The sequence below is a fragment of the Primulina tabacum genome, chromosome 17 (genome assembly GCF_025594145.1).
Source record: "Primulina tabacum isolate GXHZ01 chromosome 17, ASM2559414v2, whole genome shotgun sequence".
Classification (NCBI taxonomy): domain Eukaryota; kingdom Viridiplantae; phylum Streptophyta; class Magnoliopsida; order Lamiales; family Gesneriaceae; genus Primulina; species Primulina tabacum.
The window spans coordinates 28036460-28057157 of record NC_134566.1 but is presented as its reverse complement, the minus strand read 5'-3'; the positions used below and the strand labels follow the sequence as shown (position 1 = coordinate 28057157).

The following is a 20698-nucleotide window of genomic DNA, read 5'->3' as shown; positions in this document are numbered from 1 at the left end:
ACTATCAGGTGCACTTAGGTTTACTCACGCCTAATGTCTTCCGTTTGATAAGCTGTTTCGCTGTGTTATTCAGAGCTTTAGGCCTCCCTTTGAATTGCACCACTTTTTCCTACTTCTTAGTTTTGTCCAGGTTAAAAGATGGACCTTTCTATGTAACCTCCCGATCTAGCCACAAACTGTTCGATGGGGCACCCAGTCATGTGAAGGACTGGAAAAATACTTCTTCTTTGTACAGCCACCCAAAGAATTGACTTGCTTTACCGATTGGTACCCTGTCTTCACTAAACCCAAACTTTCCAAGAGTTATAAGAAAGATGAGGAGTACCTGCAGATAATGAGTGTACTAGGAGATCGATGCTTTAACATTCCCAAACTTCTATCTGAGGATCTCCTATGTCATGCCGGGTTAAGTCCCGCTAAAATTAAGCTGAAGGAGAATGCTGGTAGATATTCTCATCTGTCCATACTTCTTGTTTTTCTTTTATTTATTATGTTACTTGATAACATTCTCATTTGGTTCATTGCCTCTGCTTACAGGTACTAGAGTCATGAACGCCCTATTTCTCCGTGAACTTTCCAAGACAAAGGCCGGGGGTTCTTCATCAGCTTCCCAGAAATCCATTACCCCGGCAATCACGATGGGCCCAAAGGGAGATTGTTCTGCTGCTGAGAAAAAGAAAACAGGTTCATGTTCTACTACCGCGAAGAAGCCTGCTAGCTCCCCTAGCTCCCCTACTGCTGCGAAGAAGAAGAAAGCAGGCTCCTCCTCCTCCGCCTCAGAGCGAGCCTCCTCGCCACTTCCTCGCGCCAAGTCCCCTCCTCCGTCTGGTAAGCAAAATGCATTCACTGATCTTAGCCCGTCAGCCCCTCAGTATGGCAAGCGCAAGATTTCTGAGATTTCTGTCGCATCGGTCTCTTCTCCAGAGGGGTCCGAGCCCGATGATGGGCCTCCCCTCGCATCGGCGGTGCATCCTCTATACACTTCGGATTCGGCCATCGTGGGGCGGGGTCCTACTCCTCTGGCTCAGTAGATAATGTATCAGCTTCCTTCCGACGCCGATGCAGCGTTCATGGGTTCACTGGGGTGGTCAGACCTCCTCCGCCGGACATGCAGCAGTGTCATCGAGGTATACTTCTCCTTATAACCTTTAGATTGATGTTTAATATACTTTGATATTCTTATCGTCTTTTCACCCTTGTCTACTTATGCAGGGCATGATGTACGTTGGGGAGTTGGCTGAGCGCGCTCACGCCGCTCGATCTGACTCTTGTCAAGAATTACGCGAGGTTCAGGCTCTCCGCGAACAGCTCCAAGCTACTATTGATGAGATGAAAGTGTCGCATGCCGAGGAGCTTTCGGAGTCCCAAGCTCAATTGTCGGAGTCCCAAGCTCAATTTTCGGAGTCCCAGATCCAGTGCGGCGAGCTCTCAAAACAGAAGCAGGAGTCTCAGCGGCTGATAGAGGATCAAGCTAAAGAGATCAAGAAGCTGAAGAAAGAATTAAAGAACTCACAGACTGAGCTTAAAGACGCCAAGGCACGACATGTTGCAGAAGCCTCCTCCTTCAAAGAGGAATTTCTCAAATCCGAAGAATTTGTCGAGATATGTGGCCCGAAAGCTTTTCACTACCTGGGGGTGGGTTTCGAGGGTGCAGTCGACCTTTTCCATGCTCAGGGCTATCCTCCGCCAGGCGCCCCTACTGACTTTATCGACTTCGAGGGCTTCATATCGAGTCTCCCCCCCCGATTCCTTGATTGAGCCCCTTTATTTATGTTATTTTCTGCATTGTTTTATTTTCCATAGGATTATGCGACTTTTGGGACGTTTACATTTGGTTATTTCCTTTTGCGCACTTTTGACATGTACGAACTCATTTTATTTATGCAACCTTGAGTATTTTGCATTTGAATTTACTGCTTCTCACGAGTTTGTCTCTGATACTATTAACCTGTTAGGGCAAATAAAATCATCACCCTCTAACTCCTCTGCTAGATCATACATTAGCAGGAAAATAAAAATCAGTCATCTTCCCCTGCTAACTCCTCTGCTCGGTGACAGGAAAATAGAAATTCACCATCTCCACCCTCTAACTCCTCTGCTAGGCGATGCCTTAGCAGGAAAATAGAAATCAACACCATCACCCTCTAACTCCTCTACTAGGTGAAACCTTAGCAGGAAAATAGAAATCAACACCATCACCCTCTAATTCCTCTGCTAGGTCATACATTAGTAGGAAAATAAAAATCAACCACCTCCCCCCTCTAACTCCTCTGCTAGGTGACACCTTAGCAGGAAAATAGAAGTTCACCATCTCCACCCTCTAACTCCTCTGCTAGGTGACACCTTAGCAGGAAAGTAGAAATCAACACCATCACCCTCTAACTCCTCTGCCAGGTGACACCTTAGCATGAAAATAAAAATCAACACCATCACCCTCTAACTCCTCTGCTAGGTCATACCTTAGCAGGAAAATAAAAATCAACATCATCACCCTCTACTCCTCTACTAGGCGATACCTTAGCAGGAAAATAGAAATCAACACCATCACCCTCTAACTCCTCTCCTAGGTCATACCTTAGCAACCTTAGCAGGAAAATAAAAATCAACACCATCACCCTATACTCCTCTACTAGGGGATGCCTTAGCAGGAAAATAGAAATGAACACCATCACCCTCTACTCCTCTACCAGGCGATGCCTTAGCAGGAAAATAGAAATCAACACCATCACCCTCTAACTCCTCTACTAGGCGATGCCTTAGCAGGAAAATAGAAATCAACACCATCACCCTCTAACTCCTCTGCTAGATGACACCTTAGCAGGAAAATAAAAATCAACCACCTCCCCCCTCTAACTCCTCTGCTAGGTGACACCTTAGCAGGAAAATAGAAATCAACACCATCACCCTCTAACTCCTCTGCTAGGTCATACCTTAGCAGGAAAATAAAAATCAACACCATCACCCTCTAACTCCTCTGCTAGGTGACACCTTAGCAGGAAAACAGAAATGTACCACCTCCACCCTCTGCTCCTCTACTAGGCGATGCCTTAGTAGGAAAATAGAAATTTTTTCTTCCTCACTCTGCTCCTCTACTAGGCGATGCCTTAGTAGGAAAATAAAATTTTTCACGTTGCTCCTCTACTAAGTGATGCCTTAGTAGGAAAATAAAATTTTTCACGCTGCTCCTCTACTAGGCGATACCTTAGTAGGAAAATAAAATCATGTTATCACTCTCACGATAACACAGCATTCATGAAATAACAGGAAGAACTTGATTTTATTGAATTCCGATGGATTACACAAGAAAATTCAGGAAATAAAATACATCAATGACAGAATCAAGAATAATACTTCCTAAGGTGATAAGCATTCCAAGGGCTCTTCAAAGCTTTGCCTTGCACATTCTGTAAGTAATAGGCTCCAGAGCTCAACCTCTCGACCACCTTGAAGGGACCCTCCCACTTTGGGTCCAATTTTCCCCTCTGCTCTTCTGGCACCTTCCTCAGGACCAAATCACCCACCTGAAAGTTTTTTTGCACGACTCTCCGATTATAAGACTGTGCAATGCGGTTCTTATAAGCTTCCAATTGAATGCTGGCAGCCTCCCTCTTTCCTTCCAAAAGATCAAGGTCAGTAGCGCGTCTCGCCCCATTGTCCTCGTCATAAAACATCACCCTTGCCGATTCCAACCCGATCTCAGCCGGGAGCACTGCTTCATTACCGTAGACCAAACTGAAAGGAGTTTCTTTGGTTCCCTCTCTCGGAGTGGTTCGGTATGCCCATAAGACACTTGGTAGCTCATCCACCCAATTGCCTTTGGCCTTGCCCAGTCGAACTTTCAAACCCTGTACCAGCGTCCGATTAGTCACCTCCACCTGGCCATTACTCTGCGGGTAAGCTACAAAGGTAAAGACTTGTTGGATCTTCATCTCTTTACACCAAGCTTCGATTTTGGCCCCTTGGAACTGTCTCCCATTATCGGATATCAGCCTCCTAGGTACCCCGTACCTGCATACTATACTCTTCCACAAGAATTTCAGGACGTCGTTCTCAGTGATTCTGGCCAAAGGCTCTGCTTCCACCCACTTTGAAAAATAATCAACTGCTACCAGTAGGAATTTTTTCTGAGCAAGAGCTATAGGAAAAGGTCCCACGATATCCATTCCCCACTGGTCAAAGGGACAGGCGGCCGTGACAGCCTTCATCATCGCGGCCGGCCGGTGATTCAACCGCGCATGACGTTGACAACTATCACAAGACATTACCAACTCTTGAGCATCATGCAGCACTGAGGGCCAAGAATAACCGGCGAGCAGTACTTTTCTTGCTAATGCATAAGCCCCTAAATGATTTCCACAACACCCCTCGTGAACTTCTCGGAGCACATAATCAGCCTCTTTGTAACTTAAGCACCGAAGAAGTGGCCCTGCAAAAGACGTTCTAAACAACACGTCCCCAACCATTACATAGCGTGAACATTTTATCTTCAACTTACGAGCTTCGCGAGGGTTATCAGGAAGCTTTCCCTCTTTCAGGTAATCAATTATGTCAGTCCTCCAATCCTCTTCTTCTTGCTCAACTGCAGGTGAACTCGTGTGAGGTGTGAGTTCGATTTGAAATACCACATCTCTATTCTTCCAACTTCCCATCGCTCCAGCCATTTTGGCTAGAGTGTCTGCCTTTTCATTTTCTTTCCTGGGAATCTGTTCAAATGTAATCTCTGTGAATTTCTCTCTGATTCTGTTCACTTCTCGAGCATACTCAATAAGCTTCTCATCTTTCACATCATACATCCCCTTCATCTGTTGCGCTACCAACTGTGAGTCAGAAAAAATAAGTACCCGGGTAGCTCCCACATTTATGGCTGCTCGAAGTCCTGCCAACACAGCCTCATACTCTGCCTCATTATTGGATGCTCGAAAGTCCAACCTTACAGCCAACTTCACTTCTTCCCCAGCTGGTGAAATCAGTACTACTCCCACCCCACTTCCGTCCTTCGACGAGGAACCATCCACATACACCTTCCAAGGGTCCTCATTCTCCTGATGTACAGTCTCAGCCAGAAAATCGGCTAACGCTTGTGCTTTAATAGCTGTTCTCGGCTCATACTGGATGTCATATTCTCCCAACTCCGTAGTCCACTTAACCAGGCGGCCGGACATATCAGAATGAGTGAGAATTCTGCCTAATGGACTGTTAGTGAGCACCACAATCGGATGAGATAAGAAGTAAGGCCTCAAGCGTCTGGCTGTCATTACCAACGCCAAAGCCAACTTTTCCAACCCCGAGTATCGGATCTCTGCCCCCTTGAGTGCATGCGAAACATAGTACACCGGCTGCTGAACTGATCCATCAAGCTTGATAAGGACCGAACTCACGGCCCCTTCAGTGGCAGATAAATATACCCACAAAGGCTCCCCCGCTGTCGGTTTGGCTAGAACAGGAAGCTCGGCAAGGTACTCCTTCAGTTCTGTGAAAGCCTTCTCGCAATCCGGCCCCCACTCAAATTTTTTCGCCTTTCGCAGGGTCCGGAAAAAAGGTAAACTTCTATGGGCGGATCTCGAGATAAAACGTGCCAGCGCAGCAATCCTCCCTGCCAACTGCTGAACATCTTTGGGCCCCTGAGGAGAGACCATATTTTGGATAGCTTGAACTTTCTCAGGGTTAGCCTCAATTCCCCTCTCCGTCACCATATAACCCAGAAACTTCCCACTCTTCACCCCAAATATACACTTCTGAGGGTTCAACTTCAGCCCATAAGACCTGAGGGTGGAAAAGGTCTCCACTAAGTCAGGTATGAGTAGGGCTGAATCCTTAGACTTTACCATGATGTCATCCACATACACTTCCACATTCCTCCCCACCTGCTTAGAAAAGACTTTATCCATCAACCGCTGATACGTGGCTCCGAGGGGATTTGATGGTACCCCTGATAAGCGTCCAGCATGCACAAATACTGGTGTCCGGCTGTGGAGTCCACCAACTGATCTATCCGCGGCAAGGGATAACAATCTTTAGGACATGCCTTGTTGAGATCTCTGAAGTCCACACACATCCTCCATTTTCCCGAACTTTTCGGAACAAGAACGACATTCGAGAGCCAAGTAGGAAATTGTACCTCTCGAATGTGCCCAGCACTGAGCAACTCTCTCACCTCCTTTTTTATAACTATATCTTTCTCGGGCCCGAAGTGTCTTTTCTTCTGCTTCACGGGACGAGAATTCGGCAAGATGTTTAACCGATGTTCTGCTACATCTGGACTCGTCCCCGTGAGCTCTTGGGCTGACCAAGCGAACCTGTTGAGATTAGCTTGTGAACAAGTAATAAGTTTTTCCCTTACCTCTGGGTCAAGGTCAGGGGCTATTCTTAGAGTTTTCTTGTCAGGCCCCAATGTCACGATCTCCGGCTTCTCATCCATCACCTCATGAACCTCTCTCCTTACCACGGGCAACCCGCTTCGCCCCCTTCTAATCATATTGACCTCCACACGTGCCCTCTTCCCCTCTTCTTTCACTATCCCCTCATAACACCGACGAGCGACTTTCTGGTCCCCACATAAGACTCCAACCTCCCTCCCCACAGGAAACTTCAACTTCTGATGATACGTGGACGCTACAGCTCTGAAATCCTTTAGGGCTGGTCGCCCCAGAATTCCATTGTAAGCGGATGGGGTGTCCACCACAGTAAATGTCGTCATCTTGGTCACCCGCCGAGGCTCATGCCCCAAAGATAAAGGAAGGACAATTTGACCCAGCGGCGGGATGGCATGTCCTGCGAACCCATATAGAGGAGTGGAGATTGGCTCAAACTCAAATCCTTCCACCTTCATCTGATCCAGAGTACTCTTGAACAGGATATTAATAGAGCTTCCATTATCAATAAAGATTCGTGCCACATCGTAATTGGCAACGGTGGTCGTCACCACCAAGGCATCGTTATGAGGAGCCACAATGCCTCGGAGATCCTCTGGCCCAAAACTGATGACAGGATCATGGGGTAAGTTCGCACTCCTCGATATTTCAAAATTCTCCAACCTCCTCCCATGCGCCTTCCGCGCTCGCCCGGAATCTCCATCAGTAGCACCCCCCGAGATCATATGAATCATTCCTCTCGTCGGGTGATTATCCTCATTCGTTCTCCTCCTCGGTTCAGCGGGCTCCCGAGGGACATCCTGACCTCGACCCTCTCTCCTCGGCTCTTCGATCCTCGGATGTATCCATGGAGGGCCTCGACCCCGCCTAGAAGACGGGCGAGATCTCAGCTCACTCCCGGACGAGGACCCTTCTTGTCTACCCCGTGGCGGAGGTCGAGCACTGCTCTCAACCCTCTGCGACTTCTCCCCCCTCTCCCCCGACTCCCTCACCTCCATCACCTTATCCCGACTCCTATTCAGAGGAACATGTGATGAGAATTGTCTTCTACCTTTGGTTCTGTCCTCATCTCTTTCCCCTGCACCCCTCTTCTTTCCACCTCTCTCGGCTCCCTCCACCCTACTTCCTCCGGGCCGGTTTTCCATCCTCCTGTATCGTTAAGCATCCTCCAAGTTTACATATTTCTCAGCTCGAGCCAACAAATCATCATAGCTCGACGGAGGCTTCTTGACCAACGACTTAAAAAACTCTCCTCCCCTTAGTCCTTGTGTAAAGGCACTTACCATGATGTCAGGGGTAGCCGCTGGTATTTCTAGCGCTGCAGTGTTGAAGCGCTGGACAAACTCCCGCAACGTTTCAGCCTCTTGCTGTTTCATCACAAACAGACTCAAATAGTTCTTTTGATGCCTCTTGCTGCTGGCAAATCGGTGCAAGAAGGCTGCAGAGAAATCCTCGAACGATTGTATGGAGTTGGGCTGCAGGGTATTAAACCATTGCTGGGCTGACCTCACCAACGTGCCCAGAAACACCCTGCACCTGACTCCGTCCGAATATTGGTGTAACAGAGCCGCATTCTCAAATCTCCCCAAGTGTTCCTCAGGGTCTGTATGTCCGTCATACTCTCCAACGTTTGATTGTCGGAAATTCGGAGGAAGCCCTTCCTCCAAGATGGCTAGTGAAAAAGGGCTTCCTCTCTTAGGTACCGGCGCCCTGCTTCCTACCTGCTCCCTCAACCTCCTTATCTCTTTCCACATCTCTCCCATCTCACTAATCTCCCGACTCTGGAGGGGATGTGTCTCGTCAACCCTGCTATGATGGACCTCAATATTTTCCTCCCGCTCCTGATGGGCGGCCTGTTCCTCTACAAACATAGACTCTTGATTCCTCTTCATGGCCTCATCCACTGTTCGGGTGATAAATTGGCCCAGCTGTTCCAGGGTCAAGTTTCCCACATTCTCATTGGGACGGGTTTGCTCGACCCTCGTCTCGTGGATGGGCTGCTCAGTTCTGGCCTCTTGACGAGGTTGTTCATGTCTCGTCTCAAGATGCGGTTGTTCCTGTTCCACCTCAACGCGAGATGGTTCGGGTCCCCTCCGAGGACGCGATGATGCTGAGGTGGCTCTTCCACTCCCTCGCCTCCCTACCATCTCTACGTCTCAACTCAGATATTCCCACAGACGGCGCCAAGTGATACTCACGGGAAATTTAGGGTCCGATCCACGCAAACGTCACTAATCCAGACACGGGCTTCAAAATTACCCTGGGCCTGAAATCACAAATAAGACCGTTAGGAGGGGGACCAGGAGAGTATCCTGACGTAGCCCCTCCGACGCTCAAGTCAGAGACTGAGGATATATGGGGGGAGCAGCTAAGGGCGCTGCTGAAAACAATATGAATGAATAGCTTAACTGAACAATCAAACCTGGTATTTATAGGAGAATACCTGAGCCCTTGGTGGGCTTGTTTTCCACTTGGGCTAGGGATGAGTCAAGAGTAGTGGGCCCATCCAAGTCTTCCATCTGGGCTAGACCCATCTATGGGATATCAGTGAGGTTTACTGTTTCTTGTTGTAATATGTAAGAAGGTTGGGGATATATAAATATAGTGTGAAAAGTCAGTGGGGAAGCTCGTGTAAGTGAATTAAAGCCTGACCGAAAGAGCATGCAAGTTGCATGGAAACATCCCAATTTTTTTTAAAGAAAAGATGCAGTGGACAGATAATACTTTCTAAAGAGGCAAGTTTTTCAGTATACGTCACGATACGAGCCAAGAACCAAACAAACACTCGACTACTTTGAGTGTGAAATTATAAGATTGGAGTTAAATATGTTGTATACAGTTGCAATAGCATGGAAAAGGTAAATTTTGAAACCCCGTGATACATATGACAGCTCGAGGATTCATTATCAGAGGCTGACAGCGTGAAAATCCGAGAATGACAGCGCCATTGGCAAGGGTTCGAACCTCGGCATGGGGGTGCTGTATCACCAATGTATGAGTATTGTGTCTCATGATACCTTTCTTGAGAGATTCCTCAATCCACATCCAACACATTTAAGAATGACGGTTCCTGTTGATGGATCTGGCTTAATGACGAACTGGACACTGAGGAAATCTCTGATGTGTCTGAGCACTTGTATTCCATAAGGCGACAGCTTCCCAACACGGACCTTTGAGACATCTTGTGGACACAATGCGCAGAGAAGAAACAGTAAACCCTGTGAAACAAGAAAAATCTTAACTGTGGCTCAAAAGCCAGAATAACAAAAACATGCATTCCGAAACACAGAGTGATACTGGACTAGAGAAATCTTGTTGTATTACGATGATGTAGCAAATAATAATGTCCATCAAGAACCTCAAAATTCTAATTCACTTGGATGCGGTAAAAACCGTGACAGTGGTTGAAATTAAAAGTGAAAAATAATAAAGCCAATAATCTATTAGGCATTAGATCAATCACCTTAATAGTATTATTAAACAAAGAACACTATGACACAAACCTGGTGAGTTGAATCCACCACTCCCCCTTGTTCAATCTCCCCCAATAGAGCAGATGCAATTTGTTCACCCAAATCCTCTGGAGGGATCAACCACTTCTTACCCTCATCCTCAAGTTCACCCTCCTCCTCTTCTTGTGCATGGGAAACAGCATTATCAGCTGAGATGAAGCAACCTGATGTGGTTTCTGCAACAAGTGACATTCCGTAACCTGGTGACCTGCGATGAGGAGTGATCCAAATATTGAACACACTACGACATGCAGTTCCACGGTGTCTGTGTAACTACAATAATCACAATGATATGCCATAAAACACATACTTTCCAGCTTGTGGACCAGTTTTATGATCGGTAAATATGTGAACATCTGGTAGCAAACGATTGAAAATTCCACGAGCTGCATGTAACGTAGTATTCTCGAACTGGGCAGACACTCTAGTTGAGAAAGTGATGCCTCTAATCCTCTTCACCATGCCTTCGTCAATCCAGGTGATGGCCTATGAAATAAAAGGGGAAAAAGGTAATGTGACAATTCGCTCTCTCCCTCATGCACATAGCGGAGGGTAAAATTTTGATTAAACAGAATTAACCGACCGAACCAAATTAATTCAGAAGTTTAGTTTTTATTTTAAAAAAAATTGGTTATTTCATTCTAGTCAGTTCGGTTTCGATTTTGGTTTCGGTTTTTTGGATAGAAATTCGGGCTAACCGAACTAAATTAGGATTTAACTTTTAAATTGAGCCATTATATTTGCATATTATAGAGCTTTATTGTTGGCCCAATGTACAACCTTTTTTTCCCGTTTTACGCTCTGCCCCCAATTTCCATTTTATTTTCCACTTCCCTTTCCCCTTCTCTGTTCCTCTATGGTCGGCCATGTTTTTCACATTCCCACATCCTTTTTCAGCTGTGTTTAATCTTTCCTACTTCTCTATACAAATATAAGGTTCTATTCTTCAAACCCAGAAGCCCCCACCCGAGGGAGAGTCCGACGCGGCCGACAATGTCCAGATTCAAGGTTGTTGGCAGCACAATTGGGGGCGCGTCGCTGCCAAACCAATTGTGCCCAGCACCCTTAAGCTTAATTCATTTCATAGTTTGCTTTTATTATTATTATTGTTATTATTATTATTATTATTATCATCATTTCTTTTGAAAATGAGGATGTGGGTGTTTGAGACTTTGAGTAAGTATTTCCAACAGGTGAATAGCTTTACGAAGTTATAAATCAAACCAATATAATGTGTTTCTCGTTCTTTTATGCGTACTATATATGTTTTTTTGCCTTGGCATAAATTATCCAAAATTCGTCAAATTATAAAATACAGTTTGGTCTTTGCTTAAGTGTTTATGTCCAATTTTTGCATTTTTTTCCAGAAATCTCGGTTCATTCGGTCGTGACCGATATGACCGATTTTAATTCAGTTCAGTTGGTTCGGTTTTTTATGAAAAACTTGTTCAGTTCGGTTTGGTCGAAAAAAATTCGGTTTTGAGTAATTCGGTTCGGGCGGTTCGGTTTTAACCGAATGCTCACCCCTACATATATACATCATTCTCACCCCTACATATATAAACAGCAAGAAAAATGAAAGAGATAAGCGAGATAGACGGGTAGAATAGGCAAAGTAAAAATACACTTACTTTTAAACTGTCTTGGACAACAGGTACTGAAAGAATAATTTCTCCACCACCATGAGGAAGAACACCCCGGTTCAAAATTTTCAGGTCCAGTCCCTCAGAAGATACTCCAAACTGCTTCAAAATGTGTAATGTAGTAGATCGAAAGGTATCAACAGATGGGTCCTTGGAATCATTGGTAACACCTGAAAGGGTCAGGAATTCAGTTGAAAGCTTTCTCAGGTTGCAAAAATCCATTGGACTTACAACCAACTATTAGAAAATAATGAAGCACAGCAGAACTTATAATTAGACTAAATTGTGGTGAATCAGTTAGCTCAAGTGCTCATTCGGCATAGTTTTGTAAAATATTGGTTTCTACTGAAGCTTTTAGTAAAATGACACCTAACTTTGCCAGACCAATGACTCCACAAATGTAAGAGTTTCATAACTTAATCATGTAAGTTATGGCTGCCACCGCCATAAACACGGGATTTGAGAGACCTAAAACATCCGTCCGATCATTCTGACAAATATACTCGTGCTAAGGAACTTGATCGGTGCAACTTAATAATATTGTACGCACATATATTTTTAAATCTGCACCAGTTCTTATCCTAATTGCAGCTAATTTTGAGTATATGAAAGGTAGAATTTTCACGTAGTCTAGAGAATCATCATAATCTTTCTTGAACCATATTAAGGTGCCACAAAAGAGAATCAGCATCTTTGAATAAAGAAAGAGCTATTTTCTACACATATATACCGACAGTGACCTGATCCTTAGGGCTTAGAGTACATATTGCTAAATTAAGTCTAGCCTACTTTTATGTTGATCAACACTAGTCTCCGGATGCGATAATCATTTGATTGGTGCTCTGGCCGTCTGCTCTCCATTATCTCAGTTATATTTCGAAAGAACAATCGACTGATAACTGCTAATTTTTATAGGAACAAACAGATGAAAAACGAAAGTATACCATGGAGTTTAATACTGAGAGGCTTCTTTCCAAACAAAGCCAACACGATCAGAGGCTCCAAAAAGTAGCCCATGGCTCGACTCAGACCGCAATCGTGAACCAAATGCCTCCCACCCATCACTATCCCCGGCTTGTACTTCAACTTCGTGCCTGCCCCGCAAATTAGATAAAATAAACAAAATATTAAACATCAAAGTTTCTTCTGTCGCAGCACGAAAAATTAAAACGCACCAGTTTCGTTGATTTCCACAACACAATCATCGGAGATTTTCTCGAGGAGTCGGAGAAAGGAAACCTCATGGGGCCGAAGCCCAGGCCAAGTGGCGTTGGCTCGAATGTCCTCGATAAGGATAGGTGTAGACGATAGCGTGGATAGAATGAGCCGCAGCCTCAAGTTCTGGCTTCCTTTTAGCTTCGTATACGAAATCTTCACCATCTGTCAAAACAAGCTGGATTCTGAAATCGCAAAAGTGAAAAAAAAAAAAAAAAAAAAGAGTAGAATAGAACTCAGCAGTTCTTCAAGGCTCTTCGATGCAGAGTAAGAACGTAGAGATTAGCGGCGGCGAAAACTGAGAAATTCGAAGACGAATGCATCAATTATCGGCGGGTTTTAATTTGGGCCGTTATTGGGCCTTTAAGTACATAACCGGCTCTAACTTTTCAATTGGAAATTTTATTATATTTTAAAAAAGAGTCTTCTTTATTAAACAATAATTCTAAGAACAATTTTACGTAACTTAAATCTCCTACAATTCTAAGAACAATCTTACCTAACTGAAATTCTATCTTTTTTTTAAGTTAGGTTAGAAGATTATTATAATTACATATTGAATCCAAGACCATGTTTTAAATTTGATATCTTAATATCAAATAAGTTCGCTGCAAATTATCGACATGAATATGCCATCTTACACGCAATTTCATGTGTATCTACATAGTTTTATACAACGTGAACGTATTTGATTCAACACTTTAGGCAATGGTCCTCTCATCCCGAGTGCAATTGAGGGTGCAGCCATGAGTAATGGTCCTGCTACAAATTTCATGGCCATGGTTAATGTTGCTTTCCGAGTCCCGCAGTCTATCACTGATTTCTGTGATGCCACCGGGAGTCCTGTAAGGTAATAAAATGTAAGAAAGTGAAGAAAGTTGTTTCACACTAATTTTATACTGGATGATCAGAAGAAGTATGGCCACAAATTTAGCCAAACATAAGCTAAACATAGCCATTCCAAGTCCTCCATCCGACAATATCGGCAAAGATTTTTCAATCGCATTTGGCAGCTTTACTCCCAACCTGTAAAAGCATATACTGCAATCTTCTATTTACATTACTATGCCATTTCAAGTCGTTTTCGCTGTGTTTCCGTCACGTGTTTTATTAACTACTGTAGAGTACCTGAAATGGATGCTTGCCCATGTAAGACCTGCCAAGGGGATGCATGGGTATGGGATTTCTGATGAGCTTTTTCCCCACTGTTAAAAAAATCATCTTTATATTTCTTTCCTTCGGATTCCGGATTCTTTCATCTACTTCACCTTCGTCTTTTGGTGGGTCTTATACTTCTCCTTCAGAAAGTTGTTAAATCAGAACGCATGAAAAAAAACAAAAATTCGACGGAAACTAATTCAATAGAACAACAAATATGCTCTACCTCAAATCTATGTGCATACCTGTTTCTATTGCAGGAGATGCCGTCCTTGGCGATTCATTCGTGGCATTGAGCTAAAAAAGAATCGAACAAAAGGTTATGCCAAACAAAGCTTTGTAACACGATAAACAGAGCCAAGAAAACCACAGCTCCATTCCATACATCGCCGTCAATAATGGGATTCCTAAAACCAATGTGTTCGGTACTGTTGATAAAGAAACACCGATAATGATCCATTTTAGATTTCCTCCCGATTTTATTCTTGCAAACACTGAAAGAATGATGAAAGCTAGTGCCTTCTGAAAAAAGTCGGGCATACGAGTTTAAAGTTCATTTTGTAGGAATAGGAGAGGGATTGAGAAATTTGCTACAAACTTGTTGATCCCCAAGCATTGATCAGGTGTGAAAAGTTTCCACCACTTCAGAGATACGTAAGCTGCAATCCTGGTTGAGTGTTCAGTACTAAAAGAAAATCGAAAAGGGCTGGACTGCTTCTTTCCCGTGATGTTTTACTCACTTATTTCACATCCTTGATCATTATCAGTTCCCCAAAAATACATGTTTATAGAATGTAAGTATAGCATGTCTCACATGCTTAACTAGTTACTTGCCACTCACATGTAGTATTAATTAGAGTCATGCACGAGGCGAGTCTCGCAATCAAGTCTACACCACCTAGTTATGAACGAGAGTTTCGTCTATAATAGATCTTAAAAAGTAAATATTGTGTGCGCGTGCACGGACATGTTCAGAGTACAAATATGTATCAGTTGAAATTTTTAGATGAGATATATAATCTTTCGATATATTGCCAGACATTGTCTTAAACTAAAGTTGTGGACAAATCTGATGATTTGACACGGATTATTCCTCGTGATAGACACATTTTTTAAGAGGAGTAATCGAGGAATAAGGAACTGTGATAGATTTTGAGTAAACAAAACAACAAAGAAAGAATTTTTGCTAGAAATGGCCCAAGCTGGGAGAATGTGTCATGCATGGGGAATTGCTTTCTTGAAATATTTTCCATAACAGTCGAGGCATACCTTTCTTCAACCTCTTCTATTAATAAATTTTAACTGTTTGAATCTGGGGCCGTCGATAATTACAAAACCACTAATTTTTACATTTTTTTGGGTGGGAAATTCAGCAGTTCGTCCCTCGCTAGGCAGCAAGCAGGCAGTGAGTTATCTCCTAAATCCTAATCCACACCAGTGCATCAGGCATGCGTATCGTGATTATATATTTCTTTTTATAATTAATTTGATTTATATTCAAACAAGAATAAAAGAATAATATTATAATGATAAAAATAATGAACGGTTGTTCTGTAATTTGAAATGATTATATTTAATAGATTAATATAGAATAAATTATAATTTAAGATAATTAAATAAAAAATAAAAAAAAATCATTAAAATAAACTGTAATTTGAAATAATAAAATAAAAAAGGAAAAAAACATAAAACCAGACAATGAGACCATTTTTCTGTCTCTATTATAAAAATTCTTTATAGGTAGTAATAAATAGTGCATACCAGTCATCATAGTATGCATCCATTGCTTATTTATACAATCAGTATTTCACAATAATTTTTGGAGATAAATCAATTATTAATTATTAATATATAAATGATTGAGAATTTATATTAAAGAATTTGTAGATTTGATTTTTTAGAAAAATTATTAATATATAAATGATGGAGAATTTATATTAAAAGAATTTGTAGATTTGATTTTTAGAAAAATTATTAATATATAAATGATGGAGAATTTATATTAAAAGAATTTGTAGATTTGATTTTTTTTAAAAAAAAAGTATATTCTCTAAAGGAACAAAAAAACTTGCTATATATATTTGTCCTGTTATTTAAGCCATTCATTTCCTAATTTGATCCTTTAACCACAAAAATTGAAGATGATAGCTACAAGAAAGTTATACTAGAGGAGTCGATTTCATAGATAACATCGTCAATAATCCAGTTGCCAATAATAAGACCAAATCAAACCTCAGCAACTTCACTAAAACAACAAGGGACAAATTTGTAACAAGTATGGATGATGATGACTCCAAGAAAATGCCCAACTATGGCATTATCTGATGCTCTTGTCATGACTCTTTCTTTTTTCTAATAAATTTATCAATCTCTGTGATTTATAATATATATGCATGTATAGTTTTGATATTCTGCACACCCACCGTGCACACATATCTGAGCATCGATGAGATGACATTCACCTATTAGATGTGCAATTTTTCTATGTTTCATCACATTCAATATGTGAGTGTCACTTCATCAGTGCTCAGATACATGTGCAGCATATCAAACTGTATGCATACATATATAATGTCACAAGCTCAAGCCCGCACAAGCATGATTGTACAAGTAATCCATATAACTATTACATATATGTCACCGCTCTACGAAATGGTTGAATCCAGCTCGCACAAACATGATCCTACAATTAATTCATATTTCCATATATGTTATAACTCTATGAATCCAGATTATAATAATGTCCACCGCAATCTCTTTTATGAGTCGTTTCAAAACAACAATCTCTTATTTCAAATATTTAGTTTAAACGAGCTCGGATCGAAACCGATTCGATCCAATGTTGGACAAGAATATTACAATCAATGTAAAAAATATGATATTCGTAATCAAATTGATCGTCAACCTAAGTAATAGAACACACGAACGTAGCGTAGGATCGATATAAGTTAACCCAAAAACGATTTTCGAGTCGTTCTTTCAAACAAACACTCGTTTCTGTCTGATTAATTATAGTTTTATATCTCAAACAAGTGTTTGTTATTATGCACGGGGAATTTGAAATCTTTTTCTTGGAGAGGATAGATGCTCAACAAGTCGGACCCATGGGTAGGATATTCCACATTCTGAGGTCACAATCACCGTCTCTTCGGCTGGGACATGGTTCAAGGATAAATAATATTTGGTAGTAACTTGGTTCCAATGGCTGGAAGGTAGTACAAGAATAAATATATTTGTCCCAACCCACAAAATCATTGTTTCTATCGCCCTTCCCGTCGTTATTCAAAGGGACGTTAGTTGAGACAATTACAGCCAAAACAAAATAAGCCCAAAAAAAACATGAATCTTATATATAAGTACCCACGAATTAAGATACAACTAGAGAGCCAAAACAAGGAAAACACAGAAAAGAACAGAGGAAGCAACTGAGAAGGAAGATTAAAAATGGTGATGAAAATGATAAAGAGTGATCCATACCTTGGAAGGGATATTGTGAGCATGATGGATGGTGAAGCTCCTGAGGTTATGCCTGTAAAACGTAGAAAAAGAGATGCAGTTGCTCTAGCACTTAGCTGTGATAACCAGCAGACACCAAATCAACAAGTTGATCAAACCTCTGCAGCAACAACTGTGAAAAGAAGTTCAAGGTTTCGTGGAGTTAGTAGGCATAAATGGACAGGTCGATACGAAGCACACCTGTGGGACAAACTTACATGGAATGTAACTCAGAAGAAAAAGGGGAAACAAGGTATCTAGCAATTAGTTTATGAAATTTCTGTAGTTACTTTTCTTGAAATGAGTATTAGTGTCTGATATTAATTTCTTGCGTCTCTTTCATGGTCTGTGCTTCGAACTGGAATTTGACAATGGGCAGTGTATCTTGGTGAGCAAAATTTTACTGTATACGGCCACTCATTGCAATTTGGACCTATCTTTTTGATTTAACGCAGAGGCTGAGATTTTATTTTCTCAAATATTGCTTAGGTGCATATGACGATGAGGAAGCTGCAGCACGGGCATACGATTTAGCAGCACTAAAATATTGGGGGACATCAACTCTAACCAATTTTCCTGTATGATTATCAACAGTTTTATACCCCTATAAGATGTCATGTCGACACATTGCCGCAGATTCTTATCAAATCCAAATATAATTCCTGCAGATCTCTGATTATGAGAAGGAAATTGAAATCATGCAAACTCTAACAAAGGAAGAGTATCTTGCCTCGCTGAGAAGGTACAATTTTTTATCTTTTCATGGCATCAAAATTTTTAAGTTTCCGATGGAAGTAAGAATTAACCCAAATTTCTTTACCACAGAAAAAGCAGTGGTTTCTCAAGAGGGGTATCAAAGTACAGAGGAGTTGCCAGGTATATGTTATCCCATATTATTTTAAAGTTAAATCCTTTATTGAAGATTTTAAACTAGCATTTGAAAATAACAGACACCATCATAATGGAAGGTGGGAAGCAAGGATAGGAAGAGTTTTTGGAAATAAGTACCTGTATCTTGGAACTTACAGTGAGTAGTCTGCAACAAAATTGGCGTCCGTAAATAGTGTAAACTGGTATGTTTTCTTCAATATGTAAGGTGCATCTGTTTATAGGTACTCAAGAAGAGGCAGCACATGCTTATGACATTGCAGCAATAGAATACAGAGGGATAAATGCTGTCACAAACTTCGACTTGAGCACGTATATCAGATGGTTAAAGCCAGAAGCAAGCACTTCAGCTCCAGACAAGAAAACAACACCATACCAAGATTCACCGGCAATATTTTCCAATTTCCAAACAGGAGAGGAATCACTGTCTCCCTTCTTGAAAAGAAGAGCTTTTAGAGCAGATGACCTCATCAAGCAAGAAAGGTTTGCAAACAAATTCCCAGTTAGTCCATGCACCAAATCTTCTCCAACAGCCCTCGGTCTACTCCTCAGGTCTTCCGTTTTCAAGGAACTGGTTGAGAAGAACTCAAATGTTGAGGAAGAAATTGAAGGTGAGAACATAAGAAACCATGAAAGTAAGGATATACACCCCGAACTTGGTGAGATCTTATATGATGGAATTGAAGATAGAGCATTTTTATTTTCTTCAAATGCAAACAACTTTGAGTTGCAAGGGCCACTCCACTTCAACTACGAATGGTTGGGAGCAACACAATAGGCATGACCTCTATCTGCTAAATAGCAGATACCATCAATTGTAATTTCCTTGCAAGACAGAGAAATATATTTCTAGTTTCTAGACTCGAGATGCTGATTGATTCTTTCCTTCTCATCTAAAGGACAGAAATCAGTGGAGTAGATACAGGTCATTTACTCATTTAATTTAGAAATCTTTGTAAATGAGTTTTCCTCTTGTTGTAGAATAAAACAAATTATTTCCACAAAAATAATTGAGTGATTAGCTATTCCCATTGTTAATCTGGAAACGATGAAACTCAATGGAAAATAATAATACCTCATACAAGCAGCGTCTTGGATCGAACGTATGTCGTTTTACCAAATATAATAGTCGGTGGTAACTGTACAACTCAAATTTTTTAAAATCATGCAGAAGTTCAAGCGCCATATATTGGCCACTTTCCTAGGACGGACAATTAATTCACCCCAACATCCCCTCCCAATAATTGCAATACTTGTAATACATAAGAACTGAACACGGGACTTTATCTATGATACCAATTATAAGATTGAACCTATGTCGTTTCCTCAAAAATTATAGTTGATGATAACAGTGCAACTCAATCATTTTTTAACCATATAGCAACCTAAGTGTTGTGTGTCGATCGCTCTCCTAGTCTGGACAATTATTGCATCAGATCATGCTAATTTGTATACAATGATTACACCTCACGTATTAATGCATTGACCACGTGGAAAAATTCCAATAGGAGCTATCTAAATTCAGACGGGCATAGATTACCATAAGGACATTGTAACATGAACTGCTGTAAACCTATCAAACACAAATGAGTATGAAAGCCCTGAACAAATAAATTATGTACCATTGAAAGGTTTAACCCTTTCAAGAAATTTTACAAAAAGTAGCCATTGCAAAATAGATTCAAGATATTTTACAAAAAGTAGCCACTGCAAAATAGATTGAACATACTGATACGATCCTTCTAACACGAAAAAACAAATGCGCTCAGAAACAGAGTCACGCCCTCAATTCGATGAAACGAAGAACGTTGTGTTGTCCCAATCTTTTGAACAAGTAACGATTTTGCGATATTTTCACCTCTAAATATGGAGCTTAGCAACAAATATTCACGACTGAAACAACTGAGAATCAGACGAACCTTCACAGAAATTTTCCTTGATAATCCGTATGAGATCAATCGACAAACGCCACAAAATAAAACTCTAATAAGTTTGATTTTTGAAGAACAAAGCAAAGCTTTGAATGTTTGATAGAAAAACTCTAAACTTTTGTATAAACTCAAAAGATAATTGTTAATTGTCCTCCAAAATTCATGCAGAATATGTTTACATACTCAAAAAAATATCAAATCTTGTTCCCAAAATAATTGGACTCTAAACTAGGAAGCTAAAATATTTTCCGTAGGTCTTCGCGCTCAGGTGGTAGGATGTGACCGCTCGATCGCTGAGTGTTCTGGAAATCATCACCTTGGACAGTAAGTGTGGTGCTCGGACGGTAGGATTTGACGGTTCGGGCACGGAGGGTTATGGAAATCTGTTCCGCGGTTGGGCGCACCCGGGCGGTAATACTCTACCGCCCTAGCGCGGATGATTCTGGTCTCGCGTGCTGTTCTCCCCATCATTTGACACTTGAACA

At 41.6% G+C, this 20698-nt stretch overlaps 2 protein-coding genes across 2 annotated transcripts; one reads left to right on the top strand and one right to left on the bottom strand.

Moving 5' to 3' along the window:
* Positions 1 to 9141: 9141 nt before the first annotated feature.
* Positions 9142 to 13089, bottom strand: LOC142530993 (putative RNA 3'-terminal phosphate cyclase-like protein). Its single transcript, XM_075636955.1, has 6 exons — positions 12702 to 13089; positions 12471 to 12620; positions 11515 to 11696; positions 10194 to 10369; positions 9875 to 10091; positions 9142 to 9589 (listed from the first exon to the last, which is right to left on the bottom strand). Exons 1-6 carry the CDS (start codon positions 12904 to 12906, stop codon positions 9380 to 9382), a joined length of 1140 nt encoding a protein of 379 aa, XP_075493070.1. The 5' UTR covers positions 12907 to 13089; the 3' UTR covers positions 9142 to 9379.
* Positions 13090 to 17343: 4254 nt separating this feature from the next.
* LOC142530638 (AP2-like ethylene-responsive transcription factor At1g16060) lies at positions 17344 to 19965 on the top strand. Its single transcript, XM_075636462.1, has 7 exons — positions 17344 to 17647; positions 17774 to 17782; positions 17884 to 17972; positions 18063 to 18136; positions 18220 to 18270; positions 18345 to 18421; positions 18507 to 19965. Exons 1-7 carry the CDS (start codon positions 17344 to 17346, stop codon positions 19058 to 19060), a joined length of 1158 nt encoding a protein of 385 aa, XP_075492577.1. The 3' UTR covers positions 19061 to 19965.
* Positions 19966 to 20698: the final 733 nt, after the last annotated feature.

What these genes read in the sequence shown, in the direction of transcription:
- LOC142530993 (XM_075636955.1), bottom strand. Translation starts at nt 12,906, where the DNA reads ATGGTGAAGATTTCGTATACGAAGCTAAAAGGAAGCCAGAACTTGAGG. An exon ending in TTGTCCAAGACAGTTTAAAA is followed by an intron (nt 10,370 to 11,514) that starts GTAAGTGTATTT and finishes TTTATTTCATAG; the next exon opens with GCCATCACCTGGATTGACGA. An exon ending in TGGTGGATTCAACTCACCAG is followed by an intron (nt 9,590 to 9,874) that starts GTTTGTGTCATA and finishes CTTGTTTCACAG; the next exon opens with GGTTTACTGTTTCTTCTCTG.
- LOC142530638 (XM_075636462.1), top strand. Translation starts at nt 17,344, where the DNA reads ATGGTGATGAAAATGATAAAGAGTGATCCATACCTTGGAAGGGATATT. An exon ending in CAACTCTAACCAATTTTCCT is followed by an intron (nt 17,973 to 18,062) that starts GTATGATTATCA and finishes TAATTCCTGCAG; the next exon opens with ATCTCTGATTATGAGAAGGA. An exon ending in CCTGTATCTTGGAACTTACA is followed by an intron (nt 18,422 to 18,506) that starts GTGAGTAGTCTG and finishes ATCTGTTTATAG; the next exon opens with GTACTCAAGAAGAGGCAGCA.